Source organism: Epinephelus moara, chromosome 5, assembly GCF_006386435.1.
Source record: "Epinephelus moara isolate mb chromosome 5, YSFRI_EMoa_1.0, whole genome shotgun sequence".
Lineage (NCBI taxonomy): Eukaryota > Metazoa > Chordata > Actinopteri > Perciformes > Serranidae > Epinephelus > Epinephelus moara.
Window position 1 is genome coordinate 2,606,470 of NC_065510.1, and position 26,481 is coordinate 2,632,950.

Consider the following 26,481-nt stretch of genomic DNA (forward strand, 5'->3'; position numbering starts at 1 on the left):
GGGGGGATGTACAATGTTTGAAGCTGGCTGAGTGTTGTTTGATCACTGATAGTACTGTTTTGAAGCAGAGTTAGCGCTCTTGTCATTTGGAGCTCCGCCTGGATCTTTTCATGGTAAAAACACTGTAGAATGGTCATACTTTGAGCAGTCTTCTTCAAATTTGAAACACGTGTTCATTGATAGTGTGCCTACAGCCCCACGGTGTCATTTACCTGCTCAGACGAAGCCACAGACAGTTATTCATCCTGAAACACATTTTTTATTTTATTTTAGGCAAAATCTTCATTTTTTTACTGATTTCAGAGGCCCATTACTCTGTCTCTGTATCACCTAGAGTGTTTCTGACACTTTCACAAGAAACTTCAGGGAGTTTTCTTTCTGGCAAGACCTCATGCATGCATGTAGTCAGAGCGCTTCAGAGGCTACAGTCATTTTAATTTGGGTATGTCATTTTAGGCGTGTGCAAGAGGTTAATGCCAATCATGACACATCTGATCCATTTTCTGAAATAAAAACATTGTGAACTGGGCGAAGATTCATCATGTCATCTCATTTATTATTGCTGAGGTTAGAGACGCACAGATTTGATGTGTTGGATATTTGCACTGTGCTGAACTTACTAAGCAGATCAGACACTAACCAGACATGAGCACATAAAATGCAGTTTCCTGCTCAGCTCAGCTGTTTTACTGTGGAAAGCCGACGCTGAGCTGTAAAGCTGTTGGTGATACCACTTCACTTCCTGCATGTGCTACACAACAAAAGCATTCTCGCATAAGGAACAGTCATGAATGAAAGTGTTTATTATGTGTTTTATCAAGGCTTGTTGACGGAGAGGGTCAGAAGACTAGATCTGATTTTTACATTTTATTAACAATGAACTTTTAGCAATTGGAGAAAAAGAAGAAACACTGCAGGAAGTGTGTTGTTTGGCAGGCTGGGTTTGGTTTGTGAGGGAAAAGACGGAGCCATGCACAGATGAATCAATCCATAAACCATCTGAACAATGTACTTAGATTACTCACAAGCCTTAAATGGTTTGTTAATGAGCATTAGCATTTATAGATAAAACTCTAGTTTCAGCCTCAGTTCTTTATTCTCTGTAGATATGATCATTAGAGATGTTCTGACACAATTTTCCTAGCTATATATTGTCCTAACTCTGTATGAATGTGATATGATTGCCATTGTTGTTGTATGGCATGGTTTAATGAGACTGCTGGTGTCAACATTGACAACCCTTCTATTTCTAAACTAGGGCTGCAACGATTGGTTGACTAATCTATGACTAATCGACTATTAAAATAATCGGTGACTATTTTAGTAGTCGACTAATCGAGTCATTTTTCATAGAAAAGTACTATAAAAGTACCCAAAATACTCTTATTGCAGCTTCTTACGTTCAGATATTGGCAGCTTTACACACTCTCCCGTGACGGTGAACTAAAACCCTTTGGCGTGAGTATGGAACAAGACATTAGATGACATCATTTTGGGGTTTGGGAGAGACAGACCGACATTTTTCAACATTTTAACACATTTTTCTATAAAATGATTAGTCGACTAATCGAAGAAATAATTGACAGATTAGTCGACAATGAAAATAATTAGGCATTTTTAAGCCTTTAATCAATAGGACAGAAGAGCGTGAAGGGGGGAGAGAGAGAGGGAGTGACATGCAGCAAAGGGCCACAGGCTGGAGTCGAACCCGGGCCGCTGCGGCAACAGCCTTGTACATGGGGCGCCTGCTCTACCACTAAGCCACCAACGCTTGGTCAGGTATCGGGGACTATGTGAATCTATGCACCGATCTGATACCCGTTCCAGTGTTTTAGGCACTATCAGCAGTATTTCTGGTTCTTGTGTCGGTATCTGAACTGCTCTAATGATCATATAACCTCTTGAAATTAAAAATCTCTTTTCAAGAGTGTCCTGGCCGAGACAGGCAGCAATGTAGGTTACAGACAGAGAACACAGAACAACATGTGCTATTGCTTTGCTATCTTAAATGATAACGTGATTTTGTTTCTTTTCTTCTTTTAGTTTGTCAAGTGCGGATATGCAGGCTCCAACTTCCCCGAGCACATTTTCCCAGCGCTGGTTGGCCGGCCAATCATCCGCTCCACAGCTAAAGTTGGCAACATTGAAATCAAGGTAACACTGAGATCCTCGTAACTACGAGTTCTTCTTCTGAGGACGGCTGGTGGAAAACAGAACAAAGTTAGGCCTTCGATAACACAAGTTAGGTTTCCAGCCTTTTTTTATTAAGGAACCCCTTCTCTATCATTGAGTAAACTGATGACCCTGCTGACTTAGTGGTGTACTTTTTGGGATATTTCATATTACATGCACAACAATAACAGGACAGGACCCAAGTAGTAAACACAATAACTGCAGGAAGTTTGAATGAATTTTAGAACATCATTTCCTGTAAATACCTCAGAGTTGAGTTTTTCCTGAGATTTTTTAGGAACTCTTCTCTGTTGAATTCTCTGTCTGTACTGTGTGTGTTATTTATTTATTTTATAACAATCAGAAATACCTAATAGTCTTTCTTTTTTGACATGTTGAGTTTTTGCTTCTTCCTGACACTTGGTTATTGTTCTGTTAGGTCTTTGTTTGTTTTAAGTGCGTACTCTTTAAATGCAGGACTGTTTAGAAGAGAGAGAGAGGGCTCTGTGAAGACAGTTTGTTTTCAGGTTTTCACTGAGCCCTCAAGTTTAAATCTTGAATAATAATCTAAACATTAAAAATAATGATTTTATTTAGTTTTCCGCACTGAAATGAATGAGACATTTCGTACTGTTTATTATTTTTCAGAAAAAGTTTTTTACATCCTTTAAAGTCAAGAAGGCTTCATGACCCCTCTGAAGCTGTAGCGACCCCTAGTGTGGGTTGAGTTGGAAACCAGTGACATACGTGATCCTGTAATGTAGAGCAGGACGTTTTGTAGGGTTGTCTTAAATGCTTCAAAGCTTCAATCAGTGCCATGGTAATCAAAACAGTATTTGAAAGCTCAGACAGGGACATTTAAAATTAGTGATAGTTTGTGACACCGACTCACTCTCATCTCACCTCAGTCAGCAGCAGTCCTTCAATACTAAAACTGCAACAGTTTGACCACGGGCTCACAGATTTACTAACATGATGTTGGAAAAGTCAAGCGTCTGGAATAGGTTCAAAAATTGCAAAGATGACCCCCAAAAAGTCGAGTGCCAGATGTGCCAAAGGACGCTGGCATATCACATGTCTACAAAGAGCCCAGCAAATCACCTGTAAACTGTTAGTAACAGCTTAGCCGTCTTCAAAGTGTTTTTTTTTCTGGTTATTTTAGCAAATGCTAATGTAAGTTTAGATTTTAACCAAACTGCAGCAGCTATTTTCAATGATTTACATCACTTCAGTCAGACAGGAGGGACACAATTTGATAAATCAGCTACTGAAATGAAAACCTTGCGGCTACGAGCCTCTGAAACAGAAACACTGGCCAACAATAGTGAATAAAAGCAGCAGGTTAAGAGCCAACAACCGCTGGTCCAAAGCACGTCTCTTAGTCTGCTGATCTGTTGACCTCTGACCTCCCGCAGGACCTGATGGTGGGGGACGAGGCCAGCGAGCTGCGCTCCATGTTGGAGGTGAACTACCCCATGGAGAACGGCATCGTCAGGAACTGGGACGACATGAAGCACCTGTGGGACTACACCTTCGGCCCTGAGAAACTCAACATCAACTCGCGCGACTGCAAGATCCTTCTGACCGAGCCGCCCATGAATCCCACCAAGAACAGAGAAAAGATTATAGAGGTGGGCTGTGGCAGAATCACCCGACAGTCATCCTAATATATTTTATAACTGTGCATGCTTAACATGTGACAAAATCACAAAACTGTAAATCTGTGTTGTGCTTTCGTAGTTAACTGATATTTTCTGTTTTTCTCTCACCAGGTGATGTTTGAAACGTACCAGTTCACCGGAGTTTATATCGCCATCCAGGCTGTCCTCACGCTCTACGCTCAAGGTTCGTTTGTCTCTGTAACACTCACGATCACGACTTTAAGGGATTTTTTGGACTGTTTGATGTGAGGTTGTATGAAGTACTTATCTGTAGTTGGTGTATCTCACACAGTAGATGTCAGTCAGCACACTCCCAGTTTGGAGGAGCAGGCAGGAGTCTGACACGGAAGCTAAGCAATTTACTGCTGTGGAGGGGTCAGCAACAAAAAAATCAATATCAAGTATTTTCACTGCTTTACCTTTATGTCCGGCAGCCTGATCCGACAGGGAAACCCTCAGCAACTTCAGTTCCTCATCTATGCTCTCGTCAAAGCCAGACTCCACTGACAAAAACAGTAGTCTTAGCTCGCTGAACACAGGAGCTGCTGGTCGACTGCTGCGTCGATCAGTCTGTTAGTTTGTGTTATTGTGTGACTCTGGTGAATCCAAACTAAACCGTTTGACGCCAAAGTCACACAATAACACAAACTAACTCACTGATCGAGGCAGCAGCAGACCAGCAGCTCCTGTGTTCACCAATGTTAAATCACCGTTTTTCTCAATGGAGTCTGGCTCTGAACACAGCGGTTTAACGGCTTAATTTCATGTCAGCAATCACTGTGAGATGGAAAGGTAAAGCAGTCCAAATATTCTGAATATTTTGGGGCTTTTTTTAGGTGGTTAAAATATGTTTTGTTGCTGACCCCTCCACAGCAGTAGATTATGGATAGACATACCCACCAGTGTATGTGCCTACCGTACACGAGTACTGGGATGGAACACATCTTTTTAATTTCCTGTTTTAGGGCTATTGACTGGAGTGGTGGTCGACTCTGGCGACGGCGTCACCCACATCTGTCCAGTGTATGAGGGCTTCTCGCTGCCCCACCTGACCCGACGCCTTGACATCGCAGGGAGGGACATCACACGCTACCTCATCAAGGTACCGCCGGCAGCACACAGTGATGGCCTGTTCAACATAATATTGGATATGTAATGGGCAGCACGGCGGTGCAGTGATTGGCACTGTCGCCTTACAGAGGGTTCCTTGTTTGACTGGAGCCTTTCTGTGTGGAGTTTGCATGTTCTCCCCGTGTCAGCGTGGGTTTCCTCCAGGTGCTCCAGCTTCCTCCCACAGTCCAAAGACATGCAGGTTAATTGGTGACTCTAAATTGTCCGTAGGTGTGAATGTGAGTGTGACTGGTTGTCTGTCTCTATGTGTCAGCCCTGTGATAGTCTGGTGACCTGTCCAGGGTGAACCTCTCGCCCAGTGTCAGCTGGGATAGGCTCCAGTTCCACCCACGACCCAGTACCAGGATAAGCAGTTACGGAAAATGAATGACTGAATGTTCAACAGTTACATATGGGTTTAATACCTGGGTGTCCACATGCTTGTAGCTGTAACAGTAACACACTACCTGACATGAATCATTTGACATAAAATAATCTTTTTACCAGTTAAAGTAATGCACAAGTTTTTCTAAACAGAATGACCGTTGGTACAGAGTGTCACCGAGTGATGATAAAGTCTTACAATGTCTGAAGTTACAGTGCTTAATGTCAAGGCCTTAAATGTCACTGTAAACCAGTGGTACTCAAACGCAGACTGTATATAGAGATGGACGACGTCACGGCTCCCCAAAAGTGAAGCTGAAATATCTTGTTGCCCCCTGGTGGCTGGCTGCAGTATAGGTCAGAGAAACACATCAAATAAATGTTGTCCAGAGATGTTTATGACATTGCACACTGTGTGAGTAAACGAACAGAAACATCTTTCGGCACAAGGTGGTGCCGTTTGATGTAATTATGAATCAATAAAATGGACCAAACCTCTTGTCCGCAGGGTGATCTGATCCGACATGGGAGGGAATCTGTTACTGAAAGACAGATCCCTGTTAGCAAATCACTATTCAGTATTTAAGAAAACTGCTCCAGAATTAAATGTAAGAATAATTAACGTCATGTCAAACTTGATCTCTTGATCTCCACCATCTTTGTTTCTCATCTCTGGGAAACTGTTTGTTTTACACAGCTGCTTATTCTTCATAAAATGTAAAAGTTATGTATTTTTGTAACATAAAAATGATAACCATGAACTCCGTCCGTCCACCAGCTGCTGCTGCTGCGAGGCTACGCCTTCAACCACTCAGCAGACTTTGAGACGGTGAGGATGATGAAGGAGAAGCTTTGCTACGTGGGTTATAACATCGAGCAGGAGCAGAAGCTGGCGCTGGAGACAACAGTGCTGGTTGAGTCGTACACGGTCAGTGACACTGTGTCTTCACTGATAATGACGTCACAGTTAGAGACTCTTTAACAGTTGTAAGATGTTGTTACCTTTCTGAACATAGAGATGTTGTCGTGTGTCCTCAGCTCCCAGACGGCAGGGTGATCAAGGTGGGAGGTGAAAGGTTCGAAGCCCCCGAGGCTCTGTTTCAACCTCACCTCATCAACGTGGAGGGGGTGGGTGTGGCCGAGCTGCTCTTCAACACCATCCAGGCCGCAGATATCGACACCAGGTGAGCTGGCAGGGGACGATGGAGAGTCACATGATCGTCTGACAGATTTCTGTTTAACAGAATGCACAAACTTACGACAATGTCGAGCAACGTTTTGTCACTAAATGAGACACAAATTCTGACATTGGAGTAGAAATACTGAACTTTTGAGATATGATTGAGTTTGAATTGTTTATATAATATCTTTAAACTCCAAATATTTCCAACAGTCCAGTGTTTGCGTTGATTGTCATTGATGACTCGGTTACTCGGTACTCGAGTGTTGATGGTCATGAAACATTAATTAAAGACATGATATGTAACTTTTTCGAATTAAAACTTCTAAAAACAAAAGTCCAGTGTTAGATATTTTGCTGAGTTATGTACCTATGTTATTCCAAATGTTACCAACAACATTCAAATCCAGAGAAATCAGTCATTTTAATCAAGGACACGGTCTGTGTTGGTCAACGTCTCCTGTAGTGATGTTATATCCCCCTTTATGCATGTGTCAGGGTCGTGCTTGTCTGTCAGAACCTGTCATGAATCAACTTTTTAAGCCACATTTTTATGACACATTTTAGATCTAGCCTCTGCTGTGCCAAACAGTGAAGGAGAAACACTGGTTTTTAACATGAAACTGCTTCAGTCAGTGTTTTTACCAGTTGAAATCACTGGGTCTGTTTAGTTAGAGAGGAGGAGGCCTCTGTGGATGATTCGGCTCCTGGTAAAAACTTCCTTAAAGCTAGCAGCCCCTTCCTGACAAGTCAAGCAGCGACGGAGAAACACCAACACGCAGCATGAAACTGCTGTATTCAGTGTTTTTACGAGTTTAAATAAACAGGGCCATTAGTTTAGGAAGGGAAGAGGATAAGAGGATCTGCAGATAATTCAGCTCCCAGTAAAAACCTCCTGAACAATGAACACTGAGGTAATTTTAACCGGGAGAAACTGCAATGACGGCATCACTCCCTCTTTTGTTATTTTTTGATTGAGACACCTGCCAACAGAAAATTATATATTGCACGTTTCAGACTTCTGCCAGCCAGCCAGGCTGGAGCAACGTAATAAAAAGTAAATTTTAATAATCAGTACATGATTGTGTTTGTCTGATCAGGTCTGAGTTCTACAAACACATCGTCCTGTCTGGAGGCTCCACCATGTATCCCGGCCTGCCGTCCCGCCTGGAGCGCGAACTGAAGCAGCTGTACCTGGAGCGAGTGCTGAAGGGAGACGTAGACAAGCTATCGGTGAGTACAGGTGTCTGAAAACCCCCCCAAAAAACAAAAACATGAGGCCTCGAGGGAAGTCGTCACCGATCACATTATTTGTTAAAATGACGGTTACAAAATGTCCCCAACAGATCAGTGGCAGACGGCTGTGTTAGGTGTGGTGCCTCCGAACCAAATAAACTCGTAGTTATGTGATACATCATATTGTGATGATGTGTTTTTAAAATGTGTTTCTGGAGGAGAGAATGGCGGGTAAAGATTTTCCAGGTTAAAGTCGTGAAATGTCGCTTATGTACGGTTGTAAATACAGTCAGAGAGAGTGGAGCATTGTGTGTTTCCAGCTATGATTTTTAGCTCATTTTGGATTTTAGTGTTGACTCGACCAGGTTGATCAGTTAGAGAAGAGCAGTGACAGCATGTATCACTGCTTCTTCCAAGGTTTTCATGTGCAGTTCTCATATTTGCCACAAGAGGTCACTAAAGCCACAGTCTTGTTAATGCCTTGGACACCTCGTCTCTCTGTGTCGTGGTCCCACAATGACGAGGTGAAAATATAGCATCTCATTGTTCCTCTAGAGGAAGTGCGCTCTGCTGCTCCTGCAGCCGCTCAGGGAAATCCTCCAACCTGTAATTAAAAGACAATCTTCAGTCTATTTTAGGGACCTCACAGGGCGGCGGGGGTTTCAGCCCATTATTATCTCCTCCTTTTCTCTGTTGACACTCTCTGCTCTTCTTTTCCGCCTCATCTCGACCGGCAGAAATTCAAGATCAGGATAGAGGACCCCCCTCGGCGTAAACACATGGTGTTCCTGGGCGGCGCCGTGCTGGCTGACATCATGAAGGACAAGGACAACTTCTGGATGACGCGGGAGGAGTACCAGGAGAAAGGGATGCGAGTGCTGGAGAAGCTCGGAGTCACCGTCAGATAAAACACAAACAAACAGAAACACTTCCCACTCCCCAACCTACCTGCCGCCCCCTCCATCTACCCTCTCAGCTGATACCCATGCGGCGCTTACCTTGATGTGTCTGGATGGTCACACTGTCCTCCGTTCACACTCATTTTTAAAAAGCAAGGAGGGAGGAAGGGAACGAGGCATGGAGGATCTGGGGTAAGAAGTCTCATGGCGAGGGCAGAGAGTTTACAGAGGTCATGAATATTTGCCCACAACACAAAAACCCCCCGATAAATTATGTTTTGAGATGCACAAGGTAGCGCCATAAAGTTCTCTGTTTAAAGGAATAGTCCAACATTTTAGGAAATGTTTGCTTTTTTTGGGAAGAGATAACAAGAATGAAGCCACTCACATCAGTGTGTGTAACATAAACCTGGAGCCAGGACACTGTTAGCTTAGCCTAGCATAAAGACTGGACGCAGGGGGAAAGGGCTCACCTGGCTCTGTCCAATGTGACAAAATTACTTACAGCATCATGTTCGAGCTGCAGGTTTCTGAGACCTGGAGGTGGCCGGATGACTCACTGGATTTTTAGCGTCACATAAAGCAAGGACGTAATCTCTAAAGTTTGTCGAACAGGCCAGCCAGCACAAAGCAGATGAGACGAGAGAGGATTTGATAAAAGTATTGATAAGCTCACCTGAGTCACCTTCACGTGTTACATCCAGATTTATTGATATCTGGATTTTTTATGCCCTGAGTGTCTCCTCTCAGGCTACATACAGGCTGCTCACCCTCTCTATCTGTTTCTACGGTTTATTATTTAATCTATGAAGGAAACTTAAAATGATTTCAGTAGTTAGTGCATTAACAATATCTTGTTTGTGTAACTGTGGTATAAACAGATTAAATAATTGAGAGATAACATCCTAGTCAGTGACCTCTGGAGGAGCTGGTAGGCAGATTTTGTTACCTTCAGACAGAGTTTCCAATCTTTATGCTAAGCTAAGCTAACCGAGCCTGTTCTCATTCCAATGTCGTCAAATACCACCGCTTTGTCAGTGATATTGGTGCCAGAAACCAGCGCAAAAAGGCACCCTTCACAGCGGTATGATGCACCTCCAGGCAGAGTCAGTTTATAGTGGCACCGGATGTCATCTGGTGACAGCGTTGCTATGATACACCCCTGAGCAGTGCATTTTATTATGCTGCCAGACAGCATCAGTTTGAAACGGCACTGATAACAATGTAATAGAAGAAGCTGAAAAGTCCCTGTAGGCCGTGTGGGAGAGATGGTGGATGGGTCAATGAAAACCTGGACTTTCACCCAGGTGCCCGATGGTCACTTCCTGTATCAATGTTGAGCCAAATCATGATGTTTATCAAACCTAACCACGTGCATTTGTTGCACAAGGAAGTAGACAAGAAGACAAGTATGTGTCTAATGAGCAGAAGCTGAACATTTTCTGCAGAAATAAAAGTGTGTTTTAAAAGAAACAACGCACGTAACAAGAGTAACATGACAGGTGTGCCAGAACGTTAACATCAGACGCAGGAGGATACCCAGTGCAGCGTATGTAGACGTGAAAGTCACCGAGAAGACGTCCATATTTGAGGAGTTGGGATGAGAACATGTTGGCTAACCTTGGCTTTATGGTAACGGCACAGACATGAGAGCGGTCGTCTAACTCCTGGCCAAAAAAAGCAAATAAGGGTATTTCTCAAAATGTCAAACTGTTCCTTTAAAGATTAAATCATTAACCATGGCATAAAAAAGTCAGACTGTTCATGCTCAGACTGTTCACTTTGATCAAGTGCAGATATTCCTTCTTTTTTTTTTTTTTTTTTTTTTTAGAGCAACTCCGCTGCAGGTATTTCAGGTCATGTGCCCCTCATGCAAGGCCAGAAAGAGCTCTTGGTTGTTTCCAACTTGAAGACGAGGATGATGATGATGATGATTATCATTATTATTATTAGTGGTGCATTTGAGTTCCTTTCCAAAACGAGACCCTCGCCATGTGAAAAATGTGCCACCTAATCTGTGAAAACAGATGCCGGCATTAAAAATAATGCTCACAGTGTGGAGCATTACAGAGATTAGCTGTGTGAACAAATAGATCATTACATACTGTGTCTTTTAACAAACTGATCATCCAATAACCCCCCCCCCCCCATTTCCTGTTTAAAGTTTGGGAGTGAGTCACTGTTGGTGCAGGGCAGGTGGCCATTTTTAACCCGGCACCTCATTTGTCCATCTCTGCGTGTTCTCTTTGTTGGGACGTGTGTTGCTTTGTATCTTCCACACCACTTGAATATGAAGATGTGAGATGAACGTGTGGGAAACGTCTCAATGAAACTTGAAGTATTTTAGTTTTCCCGCCCTCTTCCTGAATCACAGTGTTGGAAGGTTTGCGTTGTGGTGGTGAGAAGAGTTTTGATTTCTCTCTGTATGTGTTCACCACCAACAAATCAACCATCGCAGAGAGAACGGTTTCCATTCCGTCATGATTACAAAGCTTAAAGTCATTCCTTAGTCTTGATGCAGGACTGTCATTCTGCGCATCAACGTCCTGCATCGATACATGAAGTTCAGACGTTTCCGTCACTGAGCAGCTCTTAACAGTTTTTACAGGAAGTTATATTAAAAGTATGAACTCACTGGATGTTAAACAATCTTTATAGTAACCTGTGAGGTGGGAAAATGATGTTAAGTGTGTTTGAAAGTAACAAAAAATTTACCCTGACAGAGAAAGGTCTCTCCTATGACAGTCTCCAAGCTGTAATTTAACTTCCAGCCACAAGCGGCAGCAGTGAGCAGAGATCTATGCTGTGTTTAGTAGTAGTTCCACTTGCCCTCATTCACTTCCCTTCAGCCCTTTGGTATTTAGTAACAGCTTACGTCCCACAGAGGCCACTTGGAGAGCGAAGGGAAAACAGGCAGGGGATTTAATTGGAACACACCTTCCCTCATTCACTCTCCACCCAGCTATAAAGGATCGACCACCAGTTGCAGGATTAGTGCTGTACTGCTTTTCTTCTTTACAAATCATCAGATAGACCCGCACGCTCCTTTTTGTGAAGTAAAGGTGTCCTCTGCAATAATTATTGCAATATTAGCAGGCACTTAATTAGCTGCATCAGTTTCTGATTAAGACATTTCATTTTATGATCTGCATCATGATTTAAAATATTGTTACTGGTGTGTGACATCTTGTAAAACGGCAAAGTTTCCATGCGTCTACAGATAATGTTGAAATAAAAAAAAATACACAGCAGTACAACAATCAAATTAATTATTAAGTGCAATTAATTATGATATATTTTCAGTTAAATATCAAGCTGTCAGAGATTTTCTTGAGAAACTATCTGCTGATAGTCGAGTGAATCTGTACACCTGTATGTGTACTTATACATACAGACCTGTTAGTAAATCTGAAACTGAAAAGCATGTTGAATAATGAATTTATTTAATTTTATTTTTATTTATTATTTTATTTATTTCCAGAGTTATTCATCTTCCTCTTCTGTGGCGCAACCAGATTTTTACGTACATTACTGCCTCCTAACCATGGATGTATTTTCTTGCATCAGCTGCATAATTGCAATGCATTATGGGTGATAAAGACCTCTGGAGTGACCATCGCTGTTCACTTGCTCCCTCAGCCCTCCGAGGGTCGACCTCACCAGGTTCACTTCAGTTTTTCCAGACAGTTGGAACGACACTTTCGATGGCAGCAGGGAGTCAATGAGGGCATGTTGAACTACTATTGAAACGCAGCACTGTTTCACACAATTTGCAGCCAACAAGCTGTGATGTGAACATGACATCACTTCCTCTCGTGCTCATTTTGACACGTTATTTGTGACCCATGCGTGAGCATGTGAAAGGCCTTTAGGACTCAGTGATTTAAAGAGCTGCAGAGATTAGCTGATCAGTAACTGACAGAAATTAACCGGCAGCTGTTGTCAGTATTGACTGTCATGTTCTAAGCCAAAAATTAGAGATGTCCCAGTCAGGTGTCTTTGTCCCCTGTCCTTTATAGAGAGTATTCTCCAGTGTTTGTTGCTGTGCAGCCTCTGCCTGAGTTACCTGAACCAACTGTCTGCTTCTTTTGTGCAGATTAGATTAATATATTACTTTGATGGATAGATTACTGAATGGGCCAACCGGGCACAGGCCCAGGCAAGAGTTCACTTGAAGAGACACATACCAACCAGGAAGAGATGCAAAATGACCACAAAGAGACACAAAACAACTACAAGGAGATGCAAAACAGCTGCAAAGAGACACAGACTTGCGACAACTTCAAAAAGAGGCAAAGTAACAACAAATAGACACAAAACCACAGACGCCAAATAACCAAAAAGTCTGTCAGTACGTTCATACGACATTAGAGAAAACTGATTTATTGTGTTAGTTCGACTAAAACCAGACACATGTAAACATGTTAGTTCAACTACCACACCCAGATCATGTGACTCCTGCATGTATACAGTCAGTCAGACCCAAACTGGCCGAGGTGCTCTGAGCATGCTCCACAGTTTCCACCCCGGGCTTTGACCCAGAAATCCAGTAGCATTGAATGTGTAAGAGAAGAAGAAGCCGGTAACAACATGGAGAAATTGGATGGACGAGGAGACACAGTTCATGTTGTGTCAGCTGATATATGGATGAGAGGAAAACATGGAAATGTTCAAAAAAGTGGCGCCGCTTGATTGTTTGGTCTGTGATGTAATAGGTCAATCAGAAAAAGGACATACTTGGCTCAATAAATGGATTCCCCTCCCGTGCTTGTATACTGGGACAAGGACAGTAGGCCAGTTAAATGTCCTCGCTGAGCTGCAACTATAGCTCCACTTCACTGTGGATGTTAACGTACTGAGTGTGTCTCGCTCTCCAGTATCAGAGTTGGTGGGGCCGTCTGCATGTCTGTGCCCAGGGCCCCATTATCTCTTATTCCGCCCATGATTACCCCCATTGGCTGTTTGCTCGCTGAGCTTTTGTTGCACCTGCAGTGGCACAGTGAGTGTGGACTGTCTCTACCCCGCCTGCTGTGAAACACCATGCGCCATAGATGACAGCAAAACACAAGAGACACACACACACACTGAGCTGAAAGGAAACAAGTGCTCATGGCTTCAATAAATAATGCTGTCGTTTATGGCGAGTGGTGTGGCGCTCAGCGGAGTGGAGGAGAGACGGACAGTGAGAGTTGACAGCTGCACTCGTTTCGTTGCTGTGCATGAAAGCTTTGTGAGTAAAAACACCTGTGTGGCAGTGAATGTAAAACAAAGGAGTTAAACAAGCTCGATTTAGCTGAATCATCAGTTAAGAAATATCTTGATCGACCTGATACCAATCTTTGATATCACTCTGTGACATCCCAACAAAAAAAATCCTAACATTCTTTTGTACAAGCTTCTTATTTGTGAACATTTTCTCCTCTGTGTCTTAGTAAACTGAACGTCTTTGGGTTTTAAACGAGATATTTAAAGACGACACTGAAAGTTTAACGCTGTGACAATTTACAGACCAAACAATTATTTGAGAAAACAATCAGGAAGATTGATCGTTAATAACAGCTCGACACATTCCTCTCCAAATGTTTTTCAAAACAGAAATCTTTCAAAAAGAAATCTTGCTGCACTTTTGATTCTGTGGAAGAGGCCTTTCTTGGTCAAACGAATTCATGTGTTTTGTTACTTAACACTTGTGTAACACAGATTTTTCCCATTTTACGGGTCACGAAGAAGAAAGTTTGTATTCATTCTTTTCATAACAAGTTTAATGAGCCGCTCAGTGGGAGATGCAGGACTGTGATACAGAATATGACAGTCCTGAATCATAGCTCGTCCTTTTCTCTTGTGCCAAAATGCACCATGCTTCCAGCTCAGCTTCTTCTTTTATAACATTTCTCTTCTCTTTATGTTTTTGATCATTGCTGTGCTTTTTGTTTCAGAGACCAGGCTGTTCTCTGACCGACTGTTATACGTCTGATTGTACAGCTGTTTGTTGACCTGTATCATTCCCTGTGTTCGCTGTAGTCACAGTGAAGCTTTGTGGCCTCAGCAGCTGATCTGGGTTCAGTCATCACTATCAAACTAAAGTGTGATGAACAACTTGATTGGCTGGTCCTGGGTCAGATGTTAGTGGCAGAACGAAACATCCTGTTTGAAGATGGAAATGTCTGAAAGGAAATTATTCCATGTGTTGGTCGAGAAGGAAAGGAGGTGTGGATGAAGTCAGTCAGTGTCAGCTGATGACGCATATATTCCTGTAACCATAAACGATCTCATTGGTTGAGAGAAGTCTCAGTGGGCGGAGCAAAACAAAGCCAAGTAACACAGAAAATAACAAAAGACAAGAAAGCTATGAACATTAGCTTCCTGCTGTACAATGCTAACTGTTAGCTCATCAGTGCAGCTGGACTTCAGTGTTCAGGCTAGCCTGTTGCTAGTTAGTGAACATATGCTCTTCAGCCAATCAGATCATTCTGGGATGTTTGTGCATCTATAACACTGACTGCGCTCTGCCAGGATATATAGAGAACCTTTTCCATTTGAATGAACATTCCTCTGATTATAAATCTTCCAGTTGTCTTCTTCCTCACGACCACACCTCCGTCTCCTTCTCGGCCTCGGCTGTACTGAAGATGAATTTGAGGAGAACATAATTTGTGTGGGTTTACTGAAATATTATTTGTAATATTAATAAGAATCTGGTGTCAGGAAATGGAGACCATGTAAAAGCTGGTATTTGTGGTTTTCCGCCTGGGTTCTTACGTGTATATTGGAGGCACTTCGCTCACATATATAAATATAAAATGTATAATTTCCTCTTGACAAACACGGTCATCAAGTGCCAAGTACAGTTATTCTTGCTGGATATTATTTTTGGTCGTCCTTTTTATGTTTTGTTTATAGCATAACTGCCAGCCGCCGATTTAAATAAAGCAGAGTGATTTATAGACGCCTGGTGTTGCAGTGTCTTCATGTCTGTTGTCTTAAATAGCGATGACACCGTCCTCTCCGAGATGGGATTAAAGGGAAGATTTAGAAAGAAGCAGTCGGTCTCTTTATGTGCGGTTGTAAGGATCTCTGGAGCCGACAAAGGACGGACAGAGTCTGTGTCTCATTATGGGATGAAACCTGCTGCTTTAGAGGGTCACTGTTGCACAACCGAGCTGCTGCTTTTGATGTGGGACAGTTTCCTGGGCGCTAACTGAGGAATTCCCACACACTGTGGTCTCCATGGTAACGGGATTCAAACTTCAGAGCAGCTCCAGCTCACCTTGGTGCCATCACATCGCCTGCACGTGTTCAGGAGGAAACCTTCACCATATTCTGTATTTTTCTTTTTGTCAGAAAATATTTTTTCTTCTTCCTCCGTTGTTAAAACACATCAGTGAGACACACTGCTGCACTGACATGTTCCTTCATCACCATGAACACACACACACTGTAGTTTAATTTGACTCAGTCCCACACACACCGTCCTGCTGCCATCAACATGCACTTGAAGACCAAATGTGGATTAATCCGCCACTGAAAATCGTCCCCAACAAGTGCACTATTTCCTCCTGTTGGTTTGATTAAAAACTACAGTGAGCAGCTGTTTGAGGACATTACTGAGACTTTATTAAAAAATGAAACTATATAATTGTGATTTACCTCTTCAGCAGGACGACGTTCAAGGTTCAAGGTTCAGTTTATTGTCGTTAAAACATATTAAAGAACAGTCAGTGATGCTGCTCTGTTCTGTTCCCGGGCTGTCCTGGCTGCTGCTCTCCCTGCCTCAGGCTTTCCATGTAGGCACATGGAAGGGCAGAGAGGTGTCCACAGCCTTCTGCCTGACGGGAGGGAGGTGGACAGTGTGTGTGCTGGGTGGGTGGAGTCCTTCATGATACACGACGCTCTGTGTCTGCACCTGCTGATGTAAACGTCCTCCAGTGAAGGAGGCTGCTGCTGTTTTTTTTTTAGCAGATTTAAGCACTTGTTGCAGCGCCTTCCTGTCAGCCGCAGAGCAGTTCCCGCACCAAACTGTGATGGAGGATGTCAGGACGGCAGGGCTGAGGCTGGCCCGCTTCAGCCTCCTCAAAAAGCACAGGCGTTGGTGGGCCGTCCTTATGATGCCGGCTGTGCTGGTGGCTCACGTGAGGTCGCTGGAGATGTGCAGGACCAGGTATTTCAAGTTGGGCCTCTCTTCCTAAAGTCCACAACCATCTCTTTAATCTTCTCCACAGTGATGCAGAGATTGTTTGCACCAGTCCACAGGTTCTCCACAGGTTCTCCACAGGTTCTCTCACCTCCTGCCTGTACACAGACTCGTCGTTTGAGATCAGTCCAACCACAGTCGTGTCTTCTGCAAACTTCACCATATGATTGTTGGGGTACCTTGCAGAACAATCACATGTGAGGAGCGTGTGCAATGATTCCACGATTACTCTGAATTTGATGCCGGTCATGTAAACAGCATATTCAGCTTAGATATCCTGAGTTAGGCCTTTTTCAATGAACACACCAGGATGTGCTGGTATTATTCCTTTTTTAATAGCATTATTTGGACATGTATACTGTGCATTCAGAATATGCATCTTACCTGGCGTTTTTACCGCAGTTTGTGACACACAGCGTCTCGCCTGTATTCGGTCAGCCCTGTGCGTTGTCCACAAACAATTAACCAGCAGTTTGCAGGGCTGGTGTAGAGATACACAGCCAAAAGAAACACATCTCTGGTCAGGAGGAGAAACACACCTACTTTTAAACATTATGAAAGACTTGCATATCAGCAGGGTTTAAACATGTGCAAATATCACAGCACTGATCTTTTCAAGAAGCTGGTTGAAGGAATGAAAGAGGGAGGTTGTGATCGCAGAGTCCAACAAGTCCACTACTGATGGAAAACTTTGAACACGAATCCTATTTTGATGCAAAGAGGCGAAGTGAAAAGAAGAGCGCTCTTCTCAGGACGCCTTCATGTTCCTCATTTATCACCATAAACTGGGTTTAACAAACTTTAAGCAGTTCCTCAAGTATTAGACCAAGATAAGAGGACTTAAGGAAACCCTCAGGAGAAGACTTAAGGATGTTTCGTGCAACTGATTTTACTTAAAGGAACCCTTAACTCAAATTAAAATCTTCACTTAAGGTGCTTTATGCAACCGGCCCCTGAGTAGTATTTCTGTCAATACAGGTCAGTGCTGGACCTCACACCAACACACACACACACACACACATCTAGTGTCCAAACTAAACTCCAAGTCTTTGTGTGTTTATGATTCAGCTTATTGGAAGAAAAAAGAAGCAGCAATATCAGTGTTGTTGTTGTTGAGAAACTCGAGATAAACAATAATAACAACAACTCAGTGGCCATAAACACGGCTGCAAAATCCCCCCTGCAAAGATACAGAGACCCTGTGTGTGCTCAGTGTGTGTGTGTGTGCTCAGTGTGTGTGTGTGTGTGTGTGTGTGTGTGTGTGAGGAATCCGGCGGGTCGGGTCGCTCGTCTGGGCCTGATTTACTGAGGCCCCAGTGAGTCTGCCTGCCTCGCTTTGTTTACGCGGATGAAATCTGAAACAAATGTGACTGCGATAGACCACCAACCCCGCCAGCACACCACCCCTCCCATCCCATCCTGCCCTCAAACACAGCCACCAGTGTGTGTGTGTGTGTGTGTGTGTTTGTCCTGTTCTCTGCAGCTCTAAATGAACACGAGCTCTGACCTGACCTCACTGTCCATCTCGCTGACACATCTCTCAACATCTTATAGAACAGATTGTCATTTGAAACTCACTTGTGTTGATCAAAGAACTGATTCTGCTGTTTGATGATCAATAAGTGTCTTTTACCTTCAATATAACATCATCTAAGAAGATTTCACTAAACAGGCTCATGTCCTTTTTCCAAGAACGAGATGAGAAGACTGATACTAATCTCATGACGCACCACAAGGTCCATTCAGTAGCTGCTTCGGAGCTCTCAGTCACATCACGTGATCTTCATCAGTAAATTCATCAGATAAGATTGTGATGAGATTATTTTGTCAACTGCTGTTTCTAAAGTCAAGGGAAAAAATAGCATCGTTCCTCTATGGCCCTGTCGCACTCATGATGGAGAGTTTAAAAAAAAAAAATGAATCCATGCATTCCTCTTCCTGACGCCTACATTACCCACAAGGCAACTCGGCTGCTGACAGTTCAGTTGGCAGATGTGGAAGACATCCTCAGATCTTTTATGCAAGTAAAGGTAGTGATACCGCAGTGTAGAGAGACCGTGTTAAAGAGGAAAGTCCTGCATTCAAACTTTCACTTAAAGCTCCAGTGTGTACGATTCAGGAGGATATATCAGCAGAAATGGAATATAATATAATATGTTTTCTTTAGTGTAGAATCACCTGAAAATTGCTGTGTTTTCATTTTCATTTCCTTCAGATGATGTGGTTCTGTTGGCTTCATCACACCGTGACCTCAACATGCACCGCAGAGGGTTTACAGCCGAGTGTGAGGCGGTCGGGATGAGAGTCAGCGACTCCTCTGGGTTCGGAGAGTGTTACTGCCCCAAGCGGGGGAGTTCAAGTATCTCTGGGTCTTGTTCTTAAATGAGGGTAGAATGGAGCGTGAGATGGATCAGCAGTTTGACGTGGCGTCTGCAGTGATGCAGGCGCTGCACTGGACTGTCCTGGTGAAGACTGAGCTGAGCCAGAAGGCAAAGCTTTCGATTTTCTGGTCCATTTATGTCCCAACCTTCACCTATGGTCATGAGCTCTGGGTAGTGACTGAAAGAATGAGATCGCAGATACAAGCAGGTGAAATGAGTTTCCTTCGTGGGGTGTCTGGGCTCAGCCTTAGAGATAGGGGGAGGAGTCAGACATCTGGAGGGAGCTCGGAGTAGAGCCGCTGCTCCTTCATGTCAAAAGGCATCAGTTGAGGTGGTTCAACATCTGATCAGGATCCTCCTGGGCGCCTCCTGTTAGAGGTGTTCTGGGCAACTGGTAGGAGGCCCCGGGGCAGACCCAGAACACACTGGAGGGATTATATATCTCATCTGGTCTGGGGACGCCTTGGGGTCCTCCAGGAGGAGCTGGAAAGTGTTGCTGGGGAGAGGGACGTCTGGGGTGCTTTGCTCGGCCTGCTGCCCCGCGACCCGGCTTCAGATAAGCAGTCGAAAATGGATGGACAATGCATGCAACAGGCGTAAGTTGACACATGAGCGTCAAAACAGACGCAGGAGGCCACCCAGTGCGTCAGATTTTGACGTTTATGTGCACTGACAAAGCAGTGGTATTTGCCATGTTGGGATGAGAACCCCAAAAATCTAACACACTGAACCTTTAAGTATTATGATTATCATCATATGCGTCATATTATTGAAAGATTATTACTGATATATTCACACATGAGCAGTATTTTAATATCACAGCTGGTGGAGGTGGAGCTGATTGTATAATGTGTTGGTTAGTCTGACCTCTAACGATGCATCGCATTTTAAAAATGGACCGCTGATTAGTCAAAACAATCTCATTAAAATGATTTAGCTGTTTGTTTTGGATTCTTTCTCCTCGTGGTCAAAAACTCTCACTGCAGCTTTAAAGTAAAGTTCTACTGGCCGTGTCAGTTGTTTTGTTAGTTTCAGTCGTGTCAGTTATAAAGTTATTGATTATCAGTTATTAATGTAAAGACCTTTAATTGAGATCACTGAAGACGCTCAGATGTTTCAGCGTAACAACCAGCTGTTGTTTTGGCACCAGCTCACTGTGTTTGTGACCCTGGGCAACCAGATATTTACCTCATAAACAAACACAGAGCTGTTTTCCCCACCCGACACACACACACACATACACACACACACACACACACACACACAGACATATAGGACCTCCGTTTGTCCACAGGCATTGTGGGAAATGGCCTCTCCCTCTGGCTGTCACAGGATGCAGCCTCTTTCTCTCTCTGTTGTTATACGAGCACAATAACATCCTGATTCGTGTCCCAGCACTCAGTAAACGGTACACACTGGAGCCCCCCGGCTGCAGCCTTCATCGTCATCATCATCATCTTTATTATCCAGCCAGGGGCTCTGAGAGAAACGTGTGTTGGTGTTACGTGAATATAAAATCAGCAGCTTGTTGACAATGACCGGGTCTCTGACTGAAGTCTGCAGTTGTTGAGTTGTTTATAAGTTTGAGTGACAAGACGTGCAGAGTGTTGATTTGATCCTCATGAGAGAAGTGCTAAAGGAATAATTCACCCAAAAACAACTGTTGGCATTGTACCGCAAACCAAATGACCACAACGCCCACTGTTCCACCACAAAAAAAAAAAAAAAAAAATAGACTACAGCTGCACAGCTAAGGCCATGCCTACACGAAAACAATCCGCTGAAAACTGAATCGTTTCTCATTTTCGTTTTGAAAAAAGTTCCATGTTTAACATTTTGTTAACAATTTTGCACACGGATCTGCAATACTGACCAAAAACGCTGTCGTATACATGCAGGCCAGTAGGTGGCGGTGTGACTTTGTAATGAAACAACGCGCCTGTGCAAATCGCGTCCTTCTACAGAGCAGTGATGTATAAACAAACAAAATGGCAACCGCATGAATGTTTGTCTGGACGGACGACGAGGTTGAGTTGCTACAGTACATCTACACTATGTTGTTGATAAATGCAACAGGGTGAGCAGCACAAGCAGAGCTCCGGAGTCCGCCGTTGTTGTGATGGTCGACTTTCTCGCGCATGCCTAGTGACTGGAACTGTAATGAACATGTCCAAAAAGTCTCCGTTTTCAGAGGAACTGCATATTGCAAGTTTACATGACAATGGAGACGCTGCTGTTTCCAAAAAATTGCACTCTGGCACCTGTTTTCAAAACGTTGCGTTTTCAGGCACCCAAAACGCCGCTGTCGTGTAAACGATCAGTGGCCATAAACGCAACTAAAGTTTACTGTTTTCAGTTGAAGTTGTTGTCGTATGAACAGGAACTTAATGAAATATTATTGAAATCACACAATGTGGCCAAGAACAACATCCAAATTGCAGGAGCTGCGACTTTTGATAAAGATAAAATGTGTCACAACGCTTCATTATAAACGAAGCATTTTGGTGCAACAGTGTACAAATCACACAGTCATCATTTTTTTGTTTCTTTCAGTGAAGATAAAATGCAAAAATTCTTGAAAAAAACTTGCGCAAGTTCATAGTTTTCACCAAAGTCTATACATTTAATGGAAACACACAGGATTCGTATTTCTTTTAATGCGCATTTCCCAGTGATTCGAATCACTTTTGGATGGAAACAAAGCTATTAATTGTTTGATCATCACACTGTACATTTGGTTTGGGGTAATCAATCAGTGAAGCGTGTTGCAACATCGGGGAAATGAAGTCTGGTGTAGTGATAGTGGCTAAACGTGTTACTGAGCCTCACAGTTGTTTTTTATGACCCTTCAGTTTGTTAGAATGCTAAAACCCTGAAATTCTTCTTTATGTGTGTTTCATGTGATTTCAAATGAGTGTTTCATTCAGTGAACTCTGCCTGGTCTCTGATCCAGAGGTTTTGTTTGTTGTCTTATTCCCACTTTGTCTGGTTTTCTGTTTCTATTCATTCATGTTTAAGCTGTTTCCTGTTTCATGTCGTAGATTCACTCCTCATGTGTCATGTCTGGTTTTATTTCCCGTCTTTGTGTGTTTCCCCGTCCTGATTAGTTTCACTCACCTGTTCTTACTCCCCCAATCAGCGCTTTCCCCTCATTTATCCATCTGCAGACCTGCCCTGCGTCAGCCTCATTGGTCCTTCCCTGCTCCTGAGTTTTTCCCAGCCAGTCAGCTCCCTGCCTGTTCTTCTGCCTCATCACCTTATTCCCCTCACCTGAGCTCCTCCACCTGCACTTCATCACCTCATCAGACTAGTTTGTATTTAAGTCCTGGTGTTCAGTTCAGTCTTTGTTGGAGCCTTGAGTTGGTCGCGTGATGTTTAGTTGCTGTTTCCCTGGAATAAGAGTGACCTTTTGAACTCCTGTGGTCTGCTGTCTCTTGCATTTGGGTCCACCTGCTCCACACAACATAACATAACAAGTTCCCAGATCTGACATGTTCGCTAAAATTAATTAATGTCAATTTTTTATAGTCCCAAAGTTTGTTGTAATGCCCCTTTATCATAAACTTTTTTTATTTGAATTCCACAGTTTGTTAAAGTAAACACTTTAACAAACTGTGGAATTATCCCAATCCCAAAGTTTGTTATATTGCCTTCAAATCCCTAAATTTAAACATCATAGTGTCCCTAAATCATCTTTACAGCAAAACGTCAAATCAGGTGTAACAACCCCGAAAATTACAAAATGTTGCAAAATATTGTACAATCCCAAAGTTTGGTAAGGTGCCTGTCAAACCCTAAAAATATGGACTCAAGAATACAAAGTAAGGATGCACGATATTAGATTTTTTGCCGATATCTGATATGCCGTTATTTAACAACTCATTCGACTGATAACAATATCGATATATCCACTTTCCCGTCTAATTTTAGTCATCATCAAGTCTCTTCTGTAGTGGAATTAACATCATATTATGCAGCATACTCTTATCGTGACGGCCGACCAGCAGATGGAGACATGAAATACAATACTTTTAAATGTATGTAATATTCATTCACTGTGGGAGATAAGAAAAAGCATGTTGACTGATTCTGATATTTAATTTTAAAGCTAATATCTACCGATACCGACGATGTGCCGATATTTTCCCGAATACAAAGAACATTTTTGAGGACTTTTGTGTTAAAGATTATTGCATGATTGTCTCAGAAACACACACACACACACACACACAGCAGGCTGCTTCTTCAGTTTCCAGATGATGTATTTGTATTTATACACGTCTCATTGTCTCTTTTCTGTCGAAGAGATTTACATCCATCATATTAGAAACAATAAAAAAATAGAACTGAAAATGTACATCATACACTTGATACATATACATATATATATATTCTGTTTTTACATAGGTAAAAATGTGAATTATATAAAAAAGACAAACCAATGAACACAACCTTTGCTCTCTCTCTTTTTTTTTTACACAGTTATTATTCTCTGAAATATACATCAGGACATAAATGAAGAGGAGGCTTCAGGCACTTTCCTTTAATAGCTGAAGTGAGCGCAGGCCGGAGACGCTGCGCCCGACAGACTGACTGCTTTTGGTTCACTTTCCTCGCCACAGATAGAAAAGTAAACGTGGGAATCTTCTCTACGACAGATGGCGGCAGTATCATGAAGCTTGATTGACAGGAAACGGAAGAGAGAGATGAGACAGACAGACAGACAGACAGACAGGACGACGGCTGTAAAAAAGAGGCCTTCACTGCTCCTGATTGCTGCTCGCTTCAGCCTCAAGTCTCTTTTTTAAATTAAAGATGCGTTTATGTAGCGCACTGGTGATTTTGTACGCTGCAGACGTTTAACACAAACTTCCTGTTTGTTTTACATCGCTGCCAACCATTTTCCAAATCATTACCGTTCATTTATTTTAATATTTAAACCTGAAATTTATATGAAAAAGTGAGTTTCTATGAAAATAAAATAAAGATTTGAAACTTGCTGCAGATAGTTAATCCCAGTTGATGCAGTTGTGAGCAGAGACTATTTCTTTGTGTGTTTTAAGAACCATACTGACGTGACAGCCCATTTTTTTTCTCCAAACCACATATACCTTACATTACAGCTAGCAATGTTTGCAAAGTTTCAGAAAATGGGGCGCCTGCTCTACCCACTAATATACTTTTTATTGTCTGTAATATTCATTCATTGTGCAAAATAAGAAAAAGCATGTTGGCTGATTCTGATGAGTTCATTCTAAAGCCGATATCAGCTGATGACGTGCAGATATTATCCTGCATCCCTAGTTATCACTGCATTTGTTGCCTAAACCAAATACATGAGTCTTTGTTATTAGGGTTTTTTTTTTCTTTACTAAAATACTACCAAAATCACGATCTTTGCCTAACCTTAGCCAAAGTCTTTTGCTGCCTAAATCTAAGACAGGAGTCTGGATGTGAACCTGAAGTTCTGGAGTCACAGTCCTGCAATTTGTACGCCCGCCATCCTCCCCAAACACCGCCCTTTGAAGCCTACACGGTGCATGAATGTAGTGTTTTGTCACCTAAAAAGAAATGTCTCTGAACATAATCCAGGCAGCGACTGAGCTGCCACAACAACATCATAATGAAAGCAGTTTAGTAACTAACATACGAACGTAATCTCTAGGAGACAGGGTTGGAGAGTTGGATGAAATTATGTATCGGTCCAGAAGAACATGTCTGCATCATACATTTCTGCAAACCAAGGATAACTGACTTTTCCATCAGGAGGTGGATGGTGTGACACCTGGGCGAGACGCCTGCCAAGCCATGGATCGCTGTTCAAGACCAACAAACAGCAAAACCTTTTGTTTTTTAGTGAGTCATTGCCGTGTTTCAAGCTGCTTTTTAGCTCCAAAACATGCCACTGCTTGCTGCTTTTCCAGCGAAGATAGTGCCACGAAGAGTGCATGTTTCTCACAGAAACATCACTGCGTTTTCAGTCGGGATAGTGCCACGAAAACCGGGTACTATAAGCCAAAACATGATCTTTTCCCACTGTAACTAAGTGCTTTTGTGCCTAAACCTAACCACATGTTAACCACAGCTTTGCAGAAACATAAAGAAATGTAAAGCTCCACATATCCGCTTCATAATAATCCATGGTTTGCAGAAACATACAATACCAACATTTATTCACGAGACTGAGTTGGTAAGAAACAACAGTGAGAGCCATGTTTACGTCATGTTTCCCTTCGCGCCACGATTTCCTGGCAACTCTGAATGCACCACCAAAAAGGTCCCTGCATGCAGCAGAACAACTTGATGACAAAGCAAAAATTAGATAAATAAAGTTTATCCAGCTAAGATAAAGATCAACGATCCAAAGCAAGTTTCAAGTCTCTGCAAGCTGATTTTCATAAAACTGAGCTGAGACCAGTGGACGCCTCAGAGAAAGGAAATCAAAGTAAAAACTTGTGGTTATGTTTGGGAAATGTTCAGCAGCTTTAAGACATAAACTGACGCTACATGGGCCAAACTGTGGACGCTGCTTCCTCACAGCAAACGGTCGGACTGTTTAGTTTGTCTCCACGCACAGAAGAATTACAGGCTATTAAAACTCTGACATGATCAGACGAGACACTAAACAACAAAGAAAACAGCGAAGCACCCACATGACGAGGACAGCAAATAGTTTAGTGTTCCAGTTGCTGAAGTTTGTTCTTCTGAGTCGTGATGACGACTGAGGTTTTGGTTCCTTTCAGTCTGTGTGAACAGAACCGCGGCAGCTTATTCACTAGTTTTAGCTTCGGGAGAGTCACAACCACTCCGTGCTCAGGCCTCTCAACAAAGACTCACATGTTTCTGTGAAATCAGCACAAAGTCTTAAATGGAGGTTAAAGAATTAAGCCTGAAACAAATTCTTTATAATGAGAGACACTCCTTAAATTATTGATTGATGGCTCTTTACTGTGAAATAAAAACATGTTTTAATAAAATCTTAAGATGTATTCATTTTTATATTTTTTGTTTCTTGCCGTATGTTTAAATGTCTCTTGTTTGTGTTTGATGTGAATGTAGCTAAAGTAAAGTAATTTACTGCAAGGATCAATAAAGTATGTGGCACGGTGGTGCAGTGGTTAGCTTTGTCACAGTACAGTAAGCAGGTCCCTGGTTCGAACCCCTGGGTGGGTGCTCCAGCCTCCTCCCACAGTCCAAAGACATGCAGGTTAATTGGTGACTCTAAATTGTCCGTAGGTGTGAATGTGAGTGTGAATGGTTGTCTGTC

The 26,481-nt window shown here is 42.7% G+C and overlaps 1 protein-coding gene across 2 annotated transcripts in view; it reads left to right on the plus strand.

Annotated features, from left to right (window-relative positions):
- Nucleotides 1-26,471, plus strand: part of actr2a (actin related protein 2a) — a 31,117-nt gene extending 4,646 nt beyond the window's left edge. The window contains exons 2-9 of one of the 2 annotated variants that reach the window (XM_050043803.1): nucleotides 2,044-2,154; nucleotides 3,588-3,803; nucleotides 3,945-4,017; nucleotides 4,799-4,935; nucleotides 6,106-6,255; nucleotides 6,366-6,511; nucleotides 7,608-7,740; nucleotides 8,481-15,587. In XM_050043803.1, coding sequence (XP_049899760.1) covers nucleotides 2,044-2,154; nucleotides 3,588-3,803; nucleotides 3,945-4,017; nucleotides 4,799-4,935; nucleotides 6,106-6,255; nucleotides 6,366-6,511; nucleotides 7,608-7,740; nucleotides 8,481-8,651 — 1,137 coding nt within the window. In that variant the 3' untranslated portion in view covers nucleotides 8,652-15,587. Of the gene's footprint in view, nucleotides 1-2,043; nucleotides 2,155-3,587; nucleotides 3,804-3,944; nucleotides 4,018-4,798; nucleotides 4,936-6,105; nucleotides 6,256-6,365; nucleotides 6,512-7,607; nucleotides 7,741-8,480; nucleotides 15,588-23,696 lie in introns of those variants that run through there. The other variant, XM_050043804.1, reaches the window with a different exon arrangement.
- Nucleotides 26,472-26,481: the final 10 nt, after the last annotated feature.